The sequence below is a fragment of the Puma concolor genome, chromosome E2 (genome assembly GCF_028749965.1).
Source record: "Puma concolor isolate L17-30 chromosome E2, mPumCon1.1.hap2, whole genome shotgun sequence".
NCBI classification, from domain to species: Eukaryota; Metazoa; Chordata; class Mammalia; order Carnivora; family Felidae; genus Puma; species Puma concolor.
Genome location: NC_141681.1, coordinates 57,634,007 through 57,656,632, shown reverse-complemented (window position 1 = coordinate 57,656,632; position 22,626 = coordinate 57,634,007). Strand labels below are relative to the sequence as shown.

At 38.8% G+C, this 22,626-nt stretch overlaps 1 protein-coding gene across 1 annotated transcript; it reads right to left on the bottom strand.

The window, feature by feature from the left end:
* Positions 1–506: 506 nt before the first annotated feature.
* Positions 507–21,192, bottom strand: LOC147573815 (uncharacterized). Its single transcript, XM_086690611.1, has 4 exons — positions 21,048–21,192; positions 16,161–16,287; positions 15,566–15,661; positions 507–3,708 (listed from the first exon to the last, which is right to left on the bottom strand). Exons 1-4 carry the CDS (start codon positions 21,060–21,062, stop codon positions 1,727–1,729), a joined length of 2,220 nt encoding a protein of 739 aa, XP_086546737.1. The 5' UTR covers positions 21,063–21,192; the 3' UTR covers positions 507–1,726.
* Positions 21,193–22,626: the final 1,434 nt, after the last annotated feature.

Sequence of the window (22,626 nt, the reverse complement as noted above, 5' to 3'; positions counted from 1 at the left end):
CTGAAGTGAGTCTCTTGAAGGCAGCACATATCCTTAGTTTGTGTACTTCTTTCTTTTCAGCCAATATATCTTTTGGTTGGAGAATTTAGTCCCTTTATATTTAAAATAAGTATTGACATAGGTATGGATGGAGTTATTCTTGTCATTGTTTTCCATGTTTTTAGCTGTTGTAGAATTACTTGCCCCTTTCTTATCCATTTGGTCTTTTTCTTTGTGATTTGTTGATTTTCTAGTGGTGTACTTTGATTCCTTTCTCTTTATGTTTTGTGTATCTACTACAGGTTTTGGTTTTTGGTTACCAGGAGGCTTTAAGGAGACATCTTATAAAAATCTATTTTGTTAACACCTTAATTTTGCATACTAAAACTCTTTGAGACCTGAGTTAATTAAAAGATGTCAATGTACAATCCTATGCCATGTTAGGGAAGAGTTAGTTACTCTGTTTCTGATATCTGTGAAGGTTTCTTCCTTTCAACCACATCAACTGGTATTCGACTATTGCTGGTAAGAAGTTGTCTCAGTATGTGCCTGGACTGCACAAAACCAATAACTATAACACTTTTTTTATAACACTCAGAAACGTTTTTAGTTTTAATAAATGTTGAAGAATGATGTTCTGAACACTCATTTCGTAATAACTTACATCAGTGTTAGAAACATAATGACCTCTCCAGTTAGGTTTGTTCATAGATTGTACATCATATTGTCCTTCATCTTACATGGAAAATCAGGTATGCAGGAGTCCCACCTAAGAGGGAAGGGCATCTGATATCTTTGATGCAGGAAGAATCAGCCACATACTTTCAACACCCACTAGGAATCAATGAATTTTGTGAAGTGATTTCAGAGCACAAATACATTAATACTTGTAGTCAACATCTTAAAAAGGGCCAAGGTAAAACAAAAGCACATTGAAATTACTTATTCCTATGCAAAAAACAGCCCCTTCTCTATTTTCAGGCATACCCGCCTATTCGTTATCTAAGTGTTCAACTTTGTTTTATCCCACATGGTTAAGTATTTTTGTGGAGAATAAGGTCTGAATAGAGTGACCAATGTACTCCTTTCTAGTGTGAATTCTGTGACGTTTATTGACAGTTGATGTTCAGGTAATTAGATGACTAAATATTTATATCTTTCAGGTTACTTTCCTCTCGGTATGGTTCGTTTTCTAAAGTGTATATTCAAAAAAGACTTTCCTTATTCATACATTATCCCTGAGTGTGCATTTGGGGATAGTGGGTCATGATTGAATTCCAGCTAAAGATCAGCCACTCTCTTTACATTTTCCAGTTTCACTCCTGTATAATAACTGTGATGTTGAGGTAGTTGTGAGTTCCAGCTAGAGGTTTCCCACATTCATTACATTTGTAACGTCTCTCCACAATAGGAACTGTGATGATGAGTAAGGCTTGAGCAGTCTGAAACACTTTTTTTACCACATTTGTTATCATTTTTCTCTGGAGTATGAATTCTGTGATGTTGAATGAGGTTTGAGTACTGATTAAAAGGCTTGCAAAATTCTTTGTATTGGTAAAATCATTTCCAGTATATATTCTCTGATGAAGAATCCAGGTTTAAGCATTGCTTTAATATCTTGCCACATTCCCAGTGGGTATCATTACTCTTCAGTATGAATTACTGATATGGAATAAGAGTTGAGGAGTCCTTAAAATTCTGTCACAATCTTAACATTTAGAAGCTTTGCTCTAGTATGAATTCTGTGTTAATAAGTCAAGGTTGAACAGTGATAAAACGTTTTCCCACATTGTTCATATTGGTAAGGTTTCTCTCCAGTATGAGTTTTGTAATGTCTGCTACGGGATGAGTGGTGGTTAAAGGTCTTGCCACATTCTTTACATTGGTAAGGTTTCTCTCCTCTATGAATTCTGTGATGTCTCTTAAGGGCTGATGGCCAGTTAAAGGCTTTGCCACATTCTGTACATGGGTAAGGTTTCTGTCCAGTATGAATTCCTTGATGTTCTCTAAGGGATGAGTGCTGGCTAAAGGTCTTGCCACATTCTTTACATTGGTAAGGTTTCTCTCCACTATGAATTCTGTGATGTCTTTTAAGGGCTGATTGCCAGTTAAAGGCTTTGCCGCATTCTTTACATTGGTAAGGTTTCTGTCCAGTATGAATTCCTTGATGTTCTCTAAGGGTTGAATGCTGGTTAAAGGTCTTGCCACATTCTTGACATTTGTGAGGTTTCTCTCCGCTATGCATTCTGTGATGTACATTAAGATATGCCTGGCGGTAAAAGGCCTTGCCACATTCTTGACATTTGTAAGGTTTCACTCCAATATGAATTCTGTGATGTTGTGTATAGTTTGAGATGTAGCTAAAAGCCTTGCCACATTCTTTACATTCATAAGGTTTCTGTCCACTATGAATTCTGTGATGTACATTAAGATGTGCCTGGCGGGAAAAGGCCTTGCCACATTCTTTACATTGGTAAGGTTTCTCTCCACTATGAATTCTTTGATGTGTCTTAAGGGCTGAGTGCCAGTTAAAGGCTTTACCACATTCTTTACATTTGTAAGGTTTCACTCCAGTATGAATTCCGCGATGTTGTGTAAAGGTTGAGAAGTACCTAAAGGCCTTGCCACATTCATTACATTGGTAAAGTTTCTCTCCAGTATGAATTCTGTGATGGTTGGTAAGGCTTGAGAGGTGGGTAAAGGCCTTGCCACACTCTTTACATTTGTAATGTTTCTCTCCAGTATGAATTCTGTGATGTACCCTAAGGGATGCAGGCCAGTTAAAGGTCTTGCCACATTCTTTGCATTGGTAAGGTTTCTCTCCAGTATGAATTCTGTGATGTGGAATAAAGTCTGAGGACCTGTTAAAGGACTTGCCACATTGTTGGCATTTGTAAGGTTTCTCCTCAGTACGAATTTTTTGATGTTCAGACGGTTGTGAATGAATAAAGGCCTTACCACATTCCTTACGCTTGTAAGGTGTCTCTCGAGTATGAATTCTTTGATGTCTTGTAAGGGATGAGTGCCGGTTAAAGGCTTTGCCACATTCATTACATTGGTAAGGTTTCACTCCACTATGAATTCTGTGATGTTCTGTAAAGGTTGAGAGCCGTTTAAAGACATGGCCACATTCCTTACATTGGAAAGGTTTCTCTCCAATATGAGTTAACTTATGTTGCGTAAGGGTTGAGCAGAATTTAAAGGTCTTGCCACATTCTTCACATTTGTAAGGTTTCTGTCCTGTATGTATTTGTTGGTGGTCAAAGGCTTTTCCAAATTCGTTACCTATATAACTTTCCTCTCCAGTACCAGTTGTCTTATGTGTGCTTAGTCTTGATGAATGACTAAACATGTTCCCAGGATTATTACATCTGTAATGGTTTCTTCCCACATGAACCCTCTGATCAACAACATTGGAAGACTGGTTAAGAATTTTCTCACATTCAATGTATTTATAAAGATTCTCTCCCTTAGGGATACTCCTGTGTGGAATAAGGTTGGCGCTTTGATAAAAGGCTTCCCCATATTTATTACATTCATCATCGTTCTCTGGAAAAAGAGTCCCCAGATATCTTTGGTGCCCTTCACTCTCCCTACCCTTGTTCCAGTCTGTCAATAAGTGTACATTCTCGGGTGAACTATGTTTATATCTACTCATTGACACTTTCTGGGAAAAAGCTTCAATGCATGACTTTGGCAGGAATGTCTGCGTGCCAGGTGAAAATACAGCTGAAAGAGATCAAATAACAAAAGTAAAATCATTCCAGGTACTACTCTCGGATAAATGTACTCACAACTTCTAATATAGAACCTTAAAATCAATCAGAGAACATCAGGAATATAGCTGAAAGAAATCACCAGGACTTCATTCTTCCATGGACACATAAACTTGCACACAAGGAACTGACCACATAGCTTAATAGAGAATTGTGTAGCACATCTTGATGTAGCAGAAATCATTCTCTTACATCTCAGAAACTCAGGAAATGTACCATATGTGCTCAAAATTAGCAGAAGAAAGGATAACTAAAACAAAAATGAAAAATATGTACCAAAAATAGGAAAAATCAACAATAGGAAAAGGTGGTGTTCAGAAACCCCCCAAAATCAACAGAGCTATATCTAATCATCAAAATGACAGAGAAAGCTGACTAAAATCAGAAGTAATGAAGTGAAGGCAGACACAGTACAACTGATCCCATAGAAATAAATAGGCCCACAATAGATAATTATATGGCAAGAAGTCGATACCAAAGAATGGTTATGAATTTCAAAAAGTTAAAACTTACCTGGACTCCATCATGAAGAAATCTATCATCTATGTACCTATCCATCCATCCATCTATGTATCTATGTATGAATCTCCCTATCAATCAATCTGGGGTCTTTAACACACCATACAGATTTTGGGTAACTGGGAAAAGAAAGGTGCATTTTGGCACACTGTTCAAGTTCATTTGGAAAGTAGAGCAAGAGCATAGGCATGTACCACAATGGCATTTTGACACCCTCCCTTACAGCCTTGAGAATTGTACCAGTACTCTTGTGGTCAGAAAGCAACTCCTGCCCAACATTTTAGAGGAAAGATCATTCTCCTCTTTTCCACATCCCAAGAAATGATTGTTAAAACAACTGTGCCTCTGATTTTGAAGAACCAGACATACATAGACCTATTAAAACACACAAAATGGTCTTTGCCTTTAAGGAGCGCCTGAGTGACTCAGTAGGTTAGCATCAGACTCTTGATTTTGGCTTTCATGATCTCATGGTTTGTGACTCCAGTCCATTCTCAGGCTCTATGCTGTCCATGCAGGGCCTGCCTGGAATTCTCTCCTTTCCAAAAACAAATAAATATTAAAAACAACAACAGGGGTGCCTGAGTCGTTCAGTCGTTTGAGCATCTGACTCTGGCTCAGTTCATGATCTCGTGGTTAGCAAGTTCAAGCCCCACATTCAGTTCTACAGGAGCAGAAGGAAATACCAAGGAAAAATCAGAAATAAATAAAATAGTTGGGGCACCTGGGTATCTCAGTCCGTTAAGCGTCTAACTCCTGATTTCAGCTCAGGTCATGATCCCAGGGTTGTGGGATCAAGTCCCAGGTAGGGCTCCACTCTCAGTGAGGAGTCTAAGATTCTGTCTCTCTTACTCTGCCCCTTGCCCCAGCTTGCATGCTCGCTGTCTCAAAATAAATAAATAAATAAATAAATAAACCCAAAAAATTAAAATTACAAATAAAAGAGACCAGAATAAAGAATAACATGGAAAATAATGCCCAGGTTTTTCAAAACAAACAGAAATGGAAATTCTTCAACTACATTAACTAAGAAAAAATGAGAGAGAACTCAAACACCAAATGGAGAAATGGAACGGAAACCTCACAACAGATAACCACAGAAATATATAGTGTGATAACAGATCACTATCAACAATTATATACTAACAAGTTAGACAAAATTGAAAAAAATGTAATTTTAAACAACGCACAATTTACCAAGATTGAAAAATGAATCTTGGGCTCAAGAAATAAGGAATCTTCTTAGACCATCACAAATATACAAGTTGAATTTGGAATAAAAAACCTCCCAGCATAGGAAAGCCCACAGCCTCTTGCCTTCATTGGTCAATTCTAACAAACATTAAAAAGAAAACCAAATTTAGGGCATGCTTCATCAAAATCTTAAAAATAGAATAGAAGGAACCCATTCAAAATAACCCTAGGAGGCCAGCATTACCCTGGTACCAAAGCAGGATAATTACCACACAAGAATAAAATATCTGGTTTGTCCATCCTAAGTATTGCTACTCTGGCTTTCTTTGGACCTTCATCTGTGTGAGAAAGGTTTCTCTACCACCCTCACTTTCTATCTTTAAGTGTCTTCAGGTCTACATGGAGTCTCTTGTAGGCAGCATATAGATGGGCCTGGGGTTTATTTTTTGTTGTTTTTGTTTGTGCTTTATTCCATCCAGAGACCCTATGTGTTTTGATTGGAAGGTATAGTACATTTTCATTGAAAGTATTTATTGATACATATTTATTGCCATTTTATTAATTGTTTTCTTGTTTCTATATACTTTCTGGATCCTTTTTCTTTGTCACTTTTGGTGTCTTCTTTGCACTTCAAGATTCCCCTTTGACATTTCCTGCAGGGCTAGTCCAGTGGTGAGGAATTCCTTGAGATTTTGCTTGTCTGGGAAACTCTGTCTCTCCTTCCCTTCTGAATGATAGCCTTGCTGGAGAGAGAATTCCTGGCTGCCTATTTCTCCCAGTCAGCACGTGGAATAGATCATGCCACTCCCTTCTGGCTTGCCAAGTTTCTGTTGAAAAATCACGAGGTAACCTTATGGTTCTCCCTGATAAGTGAAAGATGTCTTCCTGCTTTGAAGAGTTTTTCTTTATCACCGTATTTTGTAAATTTAATCTAATATATGTTGGTGTGGGCCTGCTTTTGTTGATTTTGACAGGAGTTCTCTGTGCCTTCTGGATCTTACTGTTTCCTTAGCCAAAGTAGGGAAATTTCAGTGTGCTCGCCCCTCATGCTGTTAAAAATCCGTGTATTACTTTTACTCCCCAACACTACATTTTAATAGCCTACTATTGACAAGGAATTTGATCAAGAACAATCAATAAATGTATATTTTATGTTATATGTGTTATATATGCCATTCCTACAATAAAGGAATTTCAAGAAAGGAAAATGTTAAGAAACTCAGAAGAGAAAATATATTTCTGTACAATAAACAAACCTGACTATAAATGTACCCACATAGTCCAAACCCATGTTGTTCAATGGTCGATTATACTTTGTGTTATTGTTTACCTGCAACCTTAATGAAGGTGGGGCAGGCTAATGTTGGTGTAGGGGAACAGTTCATTCATTAACACAGAGTTAGCGCATTAAAATCCATTCAGTGTTCTTATTCAAAATATATTAAATTCAAATGCATTCTAACCAAACCAGTGCAAAACCACTATATGATCCTTGTTCAAAACACCCCTTTCAATCATTCAAGGACCATTCTGTTCCTCTGATCTGTGAGTTGTGCTTTCCATTCTGTTCAAACTGAGGCTCATTATTGAATAAATGTGGATTTATAACAATTTTACACCCTTTTATGGAAGAGTTAGCTATCCTTGCCTACGATGTGAAAATCTCTATTTCAACTGCCTAATATTCTTGACTTCTATCGATTGCTATTATGAAGATGCATGCAAATTTTAAATCAACAGCCACCATAATCTCCTTGCAAAAAAGCTGTCATATCTATTTAAAATTCAGAATGTTCCTCTATCTTACTTTAATACAAATAATGATGCCTTGAATGATCACTTCATGGTTACTTACATCACAGTTATACGTCAACCACAAACAGCATGTGAATGTAGACTTTCTTCGTGCATTGTACATGACAGTGTTCTTTATCTTCCATGGAAAAGCTGGTATTAGAGAATTCCCCATCATACAACAGCCGTGTATGTCTGAGAGACAGAAACAATCAAATCCTTTTGCATGCACACAAGCTTATAATATTTTCCACACCCCCCCCCCCCCCAAATCACAATCATGGTCAAAAGAAAAAGGAGACAGTAAAATTATTCCTCTCCAGACAGACATCCATCTTCCCTTGATTCTTTCACGCATATTAACAAACACAGTTGACCATTGAAGAACATGGGTTTTAATAGTGTGGGTCCACTTATACACAAATTTATATATATACTGTAAATGTGTTTTCTCTTCATTATGATTTCCTTAATGTTCTTTCCTCATGCTTGCTTTATTATAAAAATACTGCCTATAATACAGACCACATATTAATAATGGGGTATTGACTATGTTCTAGATGAGGCTTCTGGTCAACAATAGGCTATTTCCATGGGAAAGTACCTATGTTTTTAAATTTGGGGGCTCACAAGTTACAAGCAGATGTTCACTTGTGGAGGGGTTGGCACCCCATAGCACCTCCATTGTTCAAGGCTAAATAAGCGACCTGAGTGTTTTAATTTTGGATTTTTCTCTATAATAAATACTCTGATTTAGAATCATGTCTCAAAAGTGGTATTGACTTCTTTCTGCTGAGAATTCTCTCAGTTTATTTAGATTTCACATTCCATTACATAGCTTGCCAATTGTTCACAACTGTAATTTTTTTTTATCTTTATAAAGAAATTTTTTTAATATATATGGAAAGCAAACATTTTTCATCACTCATTACATTTCTCGGGTTTATATCCAGTGTAGTTTTTCTGATGTTTTATAAATTCAGTTCTACATAGACGTTGTCAACATTCTTGACATCTGTAAAGTATCTCCTCAGGACGATCTCATGTTGAAGGTTTTGATGACGATTAAATGCTTTGTCAAATTTTTTTACATTGGTAATATTTCTTTCAGTATGCACTCTCTGATGGTCACAAAGTTTGAAGTTCTGCCTAAAGCCTTTGCCAAAACATTTTTCAGCCTTCTCCCCAGTATATATCACACCTCATGTTGACAAGTTTTCAGTGGTACTGAAAACCTTTGCCATATTGTTATATTTGTAAGGTTTCTTCCCATTATGAAATCTCTGCTGTTGAGCAAGTTTCGAAGACTAATTAAAAGCTTTACTAGAGTTGCTGCATTTTAAGTCTTCTCTCCAGTAAGGATACAGTGATGTACAATAGGATTTGAGGTTTCATAAGACACATTCCCACATTTATTACTTTTATACTGGATATCTGGAAACGGAGTTCTCTGAAATTGATGATTTGACCCTTGCTTCATGTTTCTTCCCAGATTCTTTACATTGGTAAGTTGTAATTCCATACTAAACACCTTGGTAATTATGGAAGATAGAGTTCTCATTAAAGGCCTTCTGAAGTTCACCACACATAAAAACTAGTTCCATATTAGGTACTATGTGATAACATTGAACAGTGATGTTTGCATACAGACTGTCTGGTTTTTATCAAATTTAGAGACTTTGGAAAAAGAGGGATTATACCTGGTGGAAGAATAATGAACCCTCTGAAAAGACATCTCAACACAATCACATTTCGAGTTTTTATCTTCCTTTTTCAATGTCGAAATTTAGAAGTATTTCAGTGAATCACTGAATGATTAGTCCAATCTTATATCTAAAATAATTCCAATGAGTAGTTTTGGCATGCATTGGTTTATTTTCCAGAATTTCCAAAAGTCCTTCCAGAGATCATGTAGGATTAAAAATGAATTTTGGAGGGGCACCTGGATCGCTCAGTAGGTTGGATATCTGACCTCAACCCACGTCACTAGCTCATGCTTCATGAGTTCAAGCCCCATATCAGGCTCTGTGCTGACAGCTCAGAGCCTTGAGCCTGCTACTGATTATGTGTCTCCATCTCTCTGTCTCTACTTCTCCCCTGCTTGCACTCTATCTCTCAAAAATGAGTAAAATATTTTTAAAAATTTACAAAAATGGATTTTGGTCTTTGGGTTCAAATATAACTGACTTAAGGTGGGGTTTTCCCCCCAAGTATTTTATACCCTCGATCTCTTCTGGCAGTACGGGTTCCATTAAGGGCAATTGTCCCGCTTTGGCGATATCCATCGTAACCTCATTTCTGCCCTTCTCTACCCTCCATCTTCATCCAAGTCATCACTGAGGGTAAATACTAAGAGCCACAGCTTCCATTGGTTCCTACATCACTCTTTAAAAAGAATATTCTTTACCTGACTTTGCCAATAGGCCTATGGTGTTATGGAAAGACACGAGTAAAAGATACACGATCAGTTCTCTCACTTACTATCCTCACATGCATATATGTTAAATGCTAATATGCAAAATTAATACCCATCACAGGATATCAGCAGTGAAGAAAGAGGGAGCATCAGGACGGTGGCTCCCCCACGGAGACAAAAATGGACTAAATTACTTTGTGAGTGCTCCAGAAGGCAATTAGGAGAAACCAGCCCAAGCAGGCAAGTAGAAAAGAAGAGAAACATCAAAGAGACAAAGTTTGTGACACTGGCCCACAACAGTTACTCACTGTTCCTGACACTCCTTGCCAACACTGTGTGAAAACAGTTACCTCTCATCAGGAGACAAACACAGGAGTGACCTCTATGTTCAGTGATCTGGGTTCTTTGCAGGTGCCTGAGGGGCTTATTTCTGTCATGAAAGACATGGAAGCAGAGGGAATGAGGGCACCCTCTGGATGCACTATGATGGCTGCTCAGACAACAGGTGAGCTTTTGTTTACACACTGGAGAGACTCCAGAGCTGAGGACAACAGAGGAAGGCATCATGGGCTCTAAAGAAGTAACTATACTTTCATAAACTAGGAAATTACAAAAATTCAGACATTACAAATTGGTTATTTGTGTTCTCCTGTACAAACAAGTTCATAATCCTGAACCCCGAGGCTGTTTTCTTAAATTCACCAATCTCAACAAAAGATCACAAGGTCATAAAGAAATAGAACTAGTTCCAATCACAGGAATGAAATGTATCTCCGAAACTGACCCTAAATTAATAAGGTAGTGTTAATGGTGAGACAAAGAATTAAAGAAAAAAAAGTCATAAAAATGTCCACGTAGGATGGGGCGCCTGGGTGGCTTGGTCGGTTAAGCGTCCGGCTTCGGCTCAGGTCATGATTTCGTGGTTCCTGAGTTCAAGCCCTGCGTCAGGCTCTGTGCTGACAGCTCCGAGCCTGGAGCCTGTTTCCGATTCTGTGTCTCCCTCTCTCTCTCTGACCCTGCCCCGTTCATCCTCTGTCTCTGTCTCAAAAATAAATAAACGTTTAAAAAAATTTTTTTTTTAAATGTCCATGTAGGAAAAAGAGAAAGCAGATAGGTAATTAAATGATAGCAGAAAAACTATCCATGACCAAAATGTAAGCCCAAAGAGACAAACTGTAAAAATCACTGAGAAATTAGGACCTGAAGTGTAGAACCACTGAATTTAAACATACACGAAGGGGACAGCAACAGACTTTATGAAGCAGAAGAGAGAATCGGACAATCTAAAGACCCCTTGTTTTAAATTATCTAAGAGGACCAAAAAAAAAAAAATGTGGAAAATGACAAAGTCTAGGGACACATGGGACACCTACAAGTGAACCACATACACATTAAGGGGACCCCATAAGGAAAGGAGACTGAAAGGGGGCAGAGAGTTTCCATAAAGAACTAAAGACTTGTAGGTCCCATGTATGTGGAAAGGAGACAAATTAACAAGCTCGGCAAATTCACAGTAGGATAAATATCAATGGTGGGAGATGGGTATTAAGGAAAGCATTTGTTATGATGAACACTGTGTTATATGTAATTGATGAACTGCTGAATTATACTGAAATCAATATTGCACTGTATGTTAACTATTATTTAAATAAAAAATTCAAGAAAAAAAAGACAAGACATGAACACAGTGACACGTTGTAATTAACCTATCAAAAATGACCAGTGGAAGAATTTTGAAAAGCATGACAAAAGCAACTCATCTTGTATAAGAGCTCCTACAAGACTGTTACTGGGATTTTCAGTAGACCTTATAGAAAGAAAAGCATGGAACAATGTATTCAAATACTGAAAGATCAAAAAATATCCACCAAGTGGGAATGCAAGCTGGTGCAGCTACTCTGGAAAACAGTATGGAGGTTCCTCAAAAAGTTAAAAATAGAACTACCCTACCACCCAGCATTTGCACTACTAGGCATTTATCCATGGGATACAGCTGTGCTGTTCCAAAGGGGTACATGCACCCCCATGTTTATAGCAGTGCTATCAACAATAACCAAAGTATGGAAAGAACCCAAATGTCCACTGATGGATGGATGGATAAAGATGTGGTATACATATACAATAGAGTATTCCTTGGCAATCAAAAAGAAAGATATCTTGCCATTTGCAACTACGTGGATGGAACTGGAGGGTATTATGCTAAGTGAAATTAGAGAAAGACAAAAATCATATGACTTCACTCCTATGAGGACTTTAAGAGACAAAACAGATGAACATAGAAGAAGGGAAACAAAAATAATATAAAAACAGGGAGGGGGACAAAACAGAAGAGACTCATAAATATGGAGAACAAACTGAAGGTTACCGGAGGGGTTTTGGGAGGGGGGATGGGCTAAATGGGTAAGGGGCACTAAGGGATCTACTCCTGAAATCATTGTTGCACTATATGGTAACTAATTTGGATGTAAATTAAGAACAAAAAATTATATTTAAAAAAATCCACCAAGAATACCCTACTTGGCACAACTGTTTTCCATGAATGTAGAAATGCACACTTTGCCAAGGAAAAACCTGTCTAAGTTTATCAGCAGACCTGTCCTATAGGAAATGTTAAAGTTCTTCTAGGGGTACCTAGGTGGCTTGGTTGGTTAAGCGTCCAACTTCTCTTCAAGTCATGATCTCATGGTTTATGAATTGCCAAACCAGAGTAAGACAAAATATAACTCAAAAAATTCTACATAAATAAAAGATGAATTATTTAAAGGAAGCCTATATATAGAGATATAGAGGCATATATATGTATATATGTATTTTTTCAACCTCCTTTACTTTGAGAGAGAGAAAGCTAAAGCAAAGGAGGAACAGAGAAAGAGGGAGAAAGAAAGAATCCCAAGAAGGCTCCACAGTGTCAGCACAGAGCCCAATGCAGGCCTCAGACTCCCAGACCGCGAGATCATGACCAGAATCTAGGCATCCCTATGTAGCTATAATTTTCAACTGTGACTGTGTACCCATGAAAAAGAAACATGTTGAGTTGTTGGCATGTCTTCATGGGGAGTAAAACTGTAAAGAATATTCATTAAAATTAGGGGCGCCTGGGTGGCGCAGTCGGTTAAGCGTCCGACTTCAGCCAGGTCACGATCTCGCGGTCCGTGAGTTCGAGCCCCGCGTCAGGCTCTGGGCTGATGGCTCGGAGCCTGGAGCCTGTTTCCGATTCTGTGTCTCCCTCTCTCTCTGCCCCTCCCCCGTTCATGCTCTGTCTCTCTCTGTCCCAAAAATAAATAAAAAACGTTGAAAAAAATTTTTAATAAAATCAACCATGGAAAGCTCTAATGAAAACTTTTATGCATTAAGCACTTAAGACATTAAAAAATGTATTCTGGGGCGCCTGGGTGGCTCAGTTGGTTAAGTGTCCGACTTCACCCGGGTCATGATCTCGCGGTCCGTGAGTTCGAGCCCCACGACGGGCTCTGGGCTGATGGCTCAAAGCCTGGAGCCTGCTTCCGATTCTGTGTCTCCCTCTTTCCCTGCCCTTCCCCCGTTCATGCTCTGTCTCTCTCTGTCTCAAAAATAAATGTTAAAAAAAAAAATTAAAAAAAAATGTATTCTGTTAATAGATCCCTAACATATTAATAATAGTTAATAATTTAAGGGCATAATCCATTCTTTATTTTTTAATTTTTTTTAATGTTTATTTACCTTTGAGAGAGACAGAGCGCAAGCAGGGAAGAGGCAGAAAGAGAAGGAGATGCAGAATTCGAAGCAGGCTCCAGGCTCTGAGCTGTCATCATAGAGCCCGATGGGGGATGCTCAAACTCATGAACCACAAGATCATTACCTAAGCTAAAGTCTGAAGCTTAAACAGTGAGCCACCCAGGTGCCCCTATAATCCATTCTTTAGAATCAAGCAAACAAAAACTTTCATTTCTTTTTATGTTTTTTTTAAAGTTTATTTTGAGAAAGAGAAAAAGAGAGGAGGAAGAGGGGCAGAGAGAGAGGGAGAGAATCCCAAGGAGGATCCACAGTGTGGGTGCAGAACTGGACTTAGGGCTTGAACTCACAAACAATGAGATCATAACCTGAGCTGAAACCAAGAGTCAGAAGCTCAACCTTCTGAGCGACCCAAGTGCCCCAAAAGCTTTCATTTCTGAATAAACATCGTAAAAATTGTAAAATATGCCAACAATCACTTTATTATAAAAATCTTTGGTATTAAATTCAGATATTCTGAGGAAAATAGAAAAACCAATGATTCATTTTTCCTGGAGTAAAATTATATTTATAATTAAAAATTTTTTCTAAATATAGGAATTTTACTAGTTATATACCTTCTTATAAAGCACATGCCCATGTTATATCAGAACTTTAAAAAAAAACATAAAGGAATCTGATATGTAAGTAATCAGAAAGTGAAAACATATGCCAAGGTCACAGGAACTTCATACTGTACAAGACAAAATCATAAGAATATTCAATTATTAAGAAATACGGTAACAATTGAGACTTTATTTTAGGCTCTGAGTTTTAATTTTTAAATATTCTAGCTCCCCTATGGCATTAATTTACGTAGACTTCTAGGAAAATAATAGATGCTTTAAATTATTTCACATTGAGGATGCAACACATTGAGTGGAAATTTCTTAGTTTAGTTAATACAAAGAAAATGAACCTTAAAACTTTTATTTATTTATTTGAAGGAAGGGCAAAGAGCAAGTAAGGGACGGCAGAGAGACAGAGAGAGAGACAGAGGGATGGAGGGAGGGAAAGAGGGAGATAGAAACCAAATGGTTTCTATGCTGTCAACCCAGAGCCCTATGAGAGGCTTGAACTAAGAAACCCTGAGATATGAGTTAAACCAAAATCAAGAGTCAAATTCTTTTTTTTTTTTTTTTTTTTCAACGTTTATTTATTTTTGGGACAGAGAGAGACAGAGCATGAACAGGGGAGGGGCAGAGAGAGGGAGACATAGAATCGGAAACAGGCTCCAGGCTCTGAGCCATCAGCCCAGAGCCCGACGCGGGGCTCGAACTCACGGACCGTGAGATCGTGACCTGGCTGAAGCCGGACGCTTAACCGACTGCGCCACCCAGGCGCCCCAAGAGTCAAATTCTTAACCAACTGAGCCATGCAGGCATCCTGAACTTTTTTTTTTTTTTAATATTTTGCCTTTGAGGAAAAGAAAGCACGCGGGAGAGGGGAAGAGTCAGAGGATCCCAAATGGGCTCTTCACTGACAGCAGAGAGCCTGATGCAGGGCTCAAACTCACAAACTGAGATCATGGCTTGAGCTCAACCCAGACGCTTAACCAACTGAGCCAACCAGGCAACCCAAGAAATGAACTTTTGAGGTGAAACAAAGGACGAGATTTTCTCACTTTAGTGAGTTGCTTTGTTACCTGATGAAATCACTGGATCTCTATTTTGTATGATTAAGTTTAAAGCCTCTGTAATACTGAAAGGATAAACCAGAAAACTTGTAATGTCTCACTCCAGCCTTCCTGGGATTTCTGCACCAAATCCCAAGATGCCCACCACTACCCTGACACACTTCACACAAGAAGCAAAACAGAACTCAGAAATGGATTAGCGTACAGTTCCTCAGAAAGGCAGACATTTCCCCAAGACCTCAAAGCAAAGGGAGAACCAATCAGATTATGGAGGACCTCACTGTGGATGTGAAGAACCTTCAGTGAAACTGAAGGAGAATCCTTAGAGAATGGAAAGCATGGTATGTTGGAAAGCAGATGTCCCATGTGAGAGGAAGAGCCCTGAAACTGGCCTTTTCAACCTAATTTCCATTCAAGGAGAGCTGCTCAACCATATTCTGAGGTCCAATTCCTCCTTCACGACTGGACCTCACCTCTGTCATCCACTTCATTCCCACCTACCTGGGTGTATAGCTACTGTCTCCTTTCTCTCCACGGCCCAGACACCCTTCTTGTGTTCCAAAAAGATGACCAGGTCTGGCTTTGACACAACAAGACCTGTTTATTAGAAAAAAAGAATATGAGTGTGGTTGGAGATTCTAAGTTCTGATCCACTATTGTGCTTAGTAGAGCAGAGAGGACAGAGTAGAATGCTAGAAAATGATTTCCCAAATGCTGTGGCCCAACACCCCCTTTAGAGCACACAGGATGAACTTTCCATGTTCAGATCTTGACCTCTACTTCTGAGTACTACCACGACAGTAATGAGTAGAAATTGGTATTTAAGATGTCAGAAATACCATTTTATGCCACTCAGTGCTTAGAATTGCCATTAATCTACAGAAATGATAATGTTATCCTAAGGAAGGGAAAGATAAAGCTGAAAAGGAAACATCATGAAGATTTTTCTCTATATCTACAAACCGCTACTTCCTTCCCTGACTGCAGGGATCTGAATCCCAGTCATGCAATAGAGGAAAATTTCAAGATTCAGTCTTCAAAGGAAGGAACAAACCCCTGAGTGTGATTTGGGAAATCTGGAAGGAGTTATCCTCACCTAAGAAAAGGAGGTGTCCGTAGTTCTCTAACATCACATCCCTGTATAGTTCGCGTTGACTGTAGTTCAGGTATATTAACTCTTCCTGAGAGAATTCTATGGCCACATCCTCGAATGTCAGCAGTCCCTGAAATAAATAACACAGTTACCAAGTGGCCATAGGCAGATTTCATACTGCTAAGTCAAATGAAAGAGGGAGTTAATGTCAGCAACTGGACCATAAGACCTGACCTTTACTGCTTATGTGCTTGTACCCACTCACCTTAGTCCCATTTTAACCTCTTCTTTCCACATTACCTTTTACTTCAGGCAAAACACCCCATGTGCATACTGTCCTGTGGTGGAAACAGAAAGTATCCAACAAAAGGTAATGACTGCCCTGAGGAAGAGTTTGGATTGGCTCAGTTTGAGATTACCCCCTGACTCACACCTAAGTACATGGATAATAGAGTAAACCACGGCAGTGAGTACACAGTTACCTTCACCTCATTTATACATATACATATATACGTATACATATATGTATACATATATATACATATATGTACAGTTACCTTCACCTCATTTATACATATACATATACATATACATATACATATACATATACATATACATATATATATACATATATATACGTATATGTGTATATATAAACTTTTTTTTTTTTTAATGTTATGTCTTTGAGAGGGAGAGCACACACAAGAGGGAGTGGGACAGAAAGTGAGAGAGACACAATTCCAACCAGGGTCCATGCTCAGAGTGGAGCCTGACTTGGGGCCTGATCTCAGGACTTTGAGATCATGACCTGACCCTAAATTAAGAGTAGGACGTTCAACAGACTCAGCCACCCAGGAGCTCCCTTTTACCTCATTATAATACTAAAATCTCACCCAAGGAGGAGCACAAACTTCATTTACTATGAAATATGCAGAGTATGTACACAACTGTTCTCTTAAGGCTTATGTGCAACCTTATACTCCACTTGACATAAGATGATGGCCTCCCCTTTCTGAATATCCACGCTAACCCTAAATGAAAGGACACCATTCCCCCTTCCTCCATGAGTATCTGATTTGCAAGTTCCTCCCTGTGATTTCCTTGTTTCTTGTAAATCATTTTTGCTTTGCTCACATCCTCACCTGGTACAGTTTTTTTGTGATCCACCAATGACTGAACTTCTGTTAGTTCAGTTATATCAGGAGAACTGGTTCTGGCTTAGGTGAGGTTCCTGCTTGATGAGGTAAGATTATTTGTCACCCAATATTATGCTCTAGTATATTCTTTACCTTGGAGGTAAGAACCTTTATAAATACTGTGTTTATTCAAGAGAATTTGTAAAATGAAAGCATCAACACAGGCATATACATTTTGAATATTGTATTTACATCATACAGGACATGTGCTATCTATTTCTTAAATGGAAAGTTTTGGGGAGTGACAAATGTATTTAGCATATTGTAATGTGAATTACAATTTCACAACAGGACCTTGGGGATCTTGTTAAAATGCAGATACTGTTCAGGCGTTCTAGGATGAGGTAGTTGTCTGCATTTCTACAAAGCATTAGTCTATGGGCCAGGAGATACATATTTCAATAACGAGGAAGTAGAACTCAAAGACAAGAACTCTTGGAGGACTTGGAACTGAATGGGATTTATAGCAATTACAGGTTCTTCTAGAATAGCAAGAAACGTGACAGCAAGCCTTTCAAGGCATTTCCTGGTTAGTAGATAGCATCGAACAGTTTCATAAATTCATGGAAAATAAATAATAACAATCTAAGAGAAGAAACACATTATTCTTCTATTTTTAGCAAATGTTTTGTCAGTCATCCAGTACCTGGTAGGGATCATATTTTAACACAGGTCATCTGACCTAGAGTTGACCCAAAATAACACACTGGTCAATATGGAGAAGGGACCCTAAAGCAATGTTCATAACAGGTGTCAAACCTGAGAAGAATGATGGAAATAAGGTATGCACACAAAATTGATCTATCTTTATACATTCCATGCTCACATCCATAAATATTAAGGCATTAAATTCTTGTATAGGCATTAAATATGATAAAGTAAGAAAGTGTAATGGTGACTAAGAAACATTTTCAATGAGGGACGCCTGGGTGGCTCAGTTGATTCTGGCTCAGGTCATGATTTCATGGTTCCTGAGTTCCAGCCTCCACCTCAGGCTCTGTGTTGACAGTGTGGAGCCTGCTTGGGATTCTCTCTCTCAAAAAAAAAAAAAAGAAAAAAAAAAGAAAAAAATTTTTTCAATGACATAAAACTCATAAAACTAGTTGTAGATGATGATGCTTAGGTCTTTTACTCACACTATCAACACAAACACACATTATGATATATATAATGTTATTATTTCTGATTCTAGTATGATGAGGGATACAATCAGAAAAATTTCCACCTTTTGCACATAAAGCTAACATATAATTCTATAATTTTGATATGCATCAAATAAATGCTGGTGCCTACATTCTTTTTTTTTTTTTTTATGTTTATTTATATTGTGAGAGAAAGTGTGGGTAAGCAAAGTGTGAAAGGGGGAGAGGCAGAGAGAGGGAGAGAACCCAAGCTGTGACTCCAGGCTGTGACTGAACAACCCAGGTACCACTGGTTGCTACATTTTTACAGGGTCTCATGACTGCCAGTACATCTCACCACTGCTTAATATGGAACTGAATGATGAGCACCAGAGAAATCTTGCAGAAGCAGTTTTACAAGTAGAAATTTAAAGAAACATTTGTGATTGAACACTCTGTGCACCTACCCTCCCCTTGAACATAGAAGCTTCATGCAGCCAAACTACAGTTCTTTCTGCCCCCGGGTCCTGCCCTGTGCTACTTCAATAATCTATCTGGCACCACAGAGTATCTCAAGAATTGTCTTGACCGTAGTACTCCATGATCTCTTAACATAGTATTTCTTTCAAAGCTTTTTTTTATTTTTTATTGAGAGAGAGAGAGGGTGGAGAGAGAAGAAGAGAGAGAATACCAGGAGGGGCGGGGGGGGGGGGGGAGGAGGGAGAGAGAGAGAGAGAGAGAGAGAGAGAGAGAGAGAGAGAGAGAAATATGGAGAGACCTGACTCCTGTTCACCTCATGCAGGGCTCCAGCTCAGGATCGGTGAGATTATGACCTGAGCTCAAGTCAGATGCTTAATCGACTGAGCCACACAGGTGGCCCTCATTGAAAGCTTTTGTTTCATTCATCATTTGTGCTCTGTTTTATTTCGGGATTTTAAGATATGCCGACCTGTTAATTATGTGATTCTTCTTTTTCTGAAAATACATAGAAGTAAATAGAGTATGTGTCATGACTTTAAGTTGGGGGGGGGAGTAGAAATAAAAGACATTTCTAAAGCGATTTTCATATGTTAAAGAAGACTCACAGGATACTGGAAGTCTGACTATTGTAAAGTTAAGCTAGCTTTTTGCCTCTAGGAAAGCATTAACATTAAAGCAGTTGTGAATTCCTGGAGGAATATCTCCCTCTGCCAGTCTCAAGTATTTCTCTGTGGGTTTTAAGTTGTAAGAAAATTTAATTTCATCTACATTTCATTTGGCTTTGTTCTGCTCATCAGAAACTAGAAGGAAGGGGTGCCTGGGTGGCTCAATCAGTTAAGCTTCTGACTTTTGAATTTGGCTCAGGTCAAGATCTCTTGGTTTTTGAGCTCGAGCCCCATGTCCCACTCAGTGCTGACCCTGTGGTGTCTCCTTGGGATTTGCAATCTCTACAACTCTCCTGCTCTCGCTCTATCGCTCTCAAAATAAATAAACTTAAAAAAGAAAAGAAAAAAACTACATATATATGCAAGGAAAGAGAAACTAGGAGAAAGAAGTTTCCAGTTTAAATGCGACGGTGTCTGGAAATCGCTCGGGAACTCTACCTAAAATCATTACAACTGATAAGAAGGAAAATATGAACGTTATTGGGGGGAAATCTGGCAGAGAGCCAAAGCCAAGGAATAGAAGGTAACATCAGCTGCAAGTACACCATTCATGTCAGTGCCTAAGGCACACCTCAGGACACACGGTCACCAGTGTGTTCTTGTGACCCCAAACAGTAAATCACAATATAAACAACTTTGAGGATACAGTGGATTTATACAGCCTTCAATTACATATAGTTTCCAGGTCTTGTAATATCTAGAATATCTTAAAGTGACTTTTCCACATCCTAAAGAGCAGGAGCATTCCAGTTATTCTGTGCCTCATATCTGTCTGGTGTATTTGTGCATTTTCATAATCCTACTCTACCCGGGGCAGAGAAAGCATTCAGATAAGACCTACATGGGAATGGTTTTCCTTGATTGCTATCCCAGGACCAGACCCCATCAGCAACAGGAAATTTGGCCTCAACATCTTCCCCTCTAGATCTGTCACAAAGGGAATATTTTCAATACTTGCAGGAATTTAATTCAAAGTGACAACTGCTGTTGCCATACTGATAGCCATGTTGGACAGAAGAGAGAGAGGTCTCTGGGATATAGGGGAGGAGTGTTCTAAAGACATAACCTAGAGTATCATTTCTGAAAGGTTAGTAATTCGGTGAAAACACAAAGCAAACCGTCAGAACTGATAAAAAAAAAACCATTGGCATTTAAAAAAAATTTTTATTTAGAGGGAGAGAGAGAGAGAACATGCATGCAAATGGGGAACAGGGACACAGGGAGAGAGAGGAAATCTTAAGTAGGCTCTAAGCTTGCCAGGAACCCCAACTCAGGGCTGGATCACAGGTCCCTGGGATCATGACCTGAGCCCAAATCAAGAGTCTGATGCTCAAATGGCTGAGACACCCAGGTGCCCTGCAATTTCTACACGCCCAGAATTCAGGAGAAAAAGATCACAGGCCCTCCGGCCTGGGGCGCAAGGCTTACCTGAGAACTGGCCATTTTTTCTTTCACCTCCTCTTCAAGATTTCTTTCTCAGAAGATCTTTGTGGAGAAAACACAGCACAAGTAGGAGAAAATGTCGGTAAAGACACCACACTGCCTCTTCACCTCCTGTAACCTGATCGCCTGCAGGCAGGGCTTTGAAATGCAAAAAAGGCCCAAGTTCCTAGTCCTTTGTGTCAGGAGCTATTCAGAAACTGTCAGCTCCCACTTGGAGACCAATCACTGAGTTTCCCTTCTCTGCTTTCAGGGGGCCTCCCCTCCCACAGAAGCCCACAAATTCTGCTTGAGCATAGAAACAGTGTGCTACAGGACTTGACCCTCCCCAACTCCTGTACAGAAGACCCTTGAGCCAAAGCCTGCACTCAACTCTGATAAATTAATGGGAAACCTTCCTGCTCACCTCTGGGCCTCACTTAGAATTATAATAGGAAAAGATAGGATTCAGTAGGCAGAAAGGGAAAGATTAGGGCCTGAGGTCCCTGGGTGGGGAAAAACACTTTTTGGAACAATGCAGGGAGTGTCTGACTGCAGCAAACCCCCTCAGGAGTAAGGTTGCTCTTAAGGATGTAACAGACACGACCTACTCCCTCTCAGGTTCCCCTCAGGAATCTGACTAAAGACAAATACTCTTCTATATGATAAGGTTGGAACTTTGATAAAAGACTTCCCTACATTTATTACAGTCATAATGGTTCTCTGGCAAATGAGTCCTCAGATGTTTATTAATGTTTGAACCCTGGTTAAATATTTTCTCAGATTCACTGTTCTGAGCAATTCTGTTTTCATTAAAAATGCTGTGGTTATGTTGTAAGATTGACTGCTCAGTGAAGATCCCTCAAAGGGATACTACTTATTTTTTTATTTTAAAATTTCTGATTTTCAGAAATGTTTGAAAGGTCAATGTAATTCTACTGATAAAATGGTATAAGTAAGTATTTTCAGCATGGACCAGGTCACTTTCTAGATTTCCTAACTTTTGTTCTGCATATATGTATGTTTGACCATTTGATTTGAGCCTTTGATTATAGAAACATGCCACTTTGCAGAAGTAGTGGACGTAGAAAGGGGAGTTTTCCAAAACGTTTTATATCCTTCAGCATTTTGGGCAGTGAGATTCCTATTATGGGCAGTTGTCACCTTTTGGGTATGTCCTTCATGATATCTTTGATGCACTTGTCTCTCCCCAACACTATTCCAGTCTATCATCAAGTATACATTCTCAAGGGCACTATGGTTATGTCTACCCACTGACACTCTGGAAAGAAGTTTCTATGCATATCTTTGGAAGGAGGCTCTGGCTGCCATTTGAAGATAAAGATGAAAGATAACAAATAAAAGTAAAATCATTCCACTTTCTACTATCAGATGAATGCAATTAAAATTTCTTATTCACAAAACTAAAATCAGAGAACTTCAACTTCTGGAAAAATGAATCATTAGTTTTTCTACTTTCCTGAAAATGTACCTGAATTTAACCCAAAAGACTTTTTGGTAAAGTGATTATTGGCATATTTTACAACTTTGATGCTGTTTGTTTATTAGAAATGAAAGGTTTAGGAGC

What these genes read in the sequence shown, in the direction of transcription:
- LOC147573815 (XM_086690611.1), bottom strand. An exon ending in CGGACACCTCCTTTTCTTAG is followed by an intron (nt 15,662 to 16,160) that starts GTGAGGATAACT and finishes TCTAATAAACAG; the next exon opens with GTCTTGTTGTGTCAAAGCCA. An exon ending in GACAGTAGCTATACACCCAG is followed by an intron (nt 3,709 to 15,565) that starts GTAGGTGGGAAT and finishes GATCTCTTTCAG; the next exon opens with CTGTATTTTCACCTGGCACG.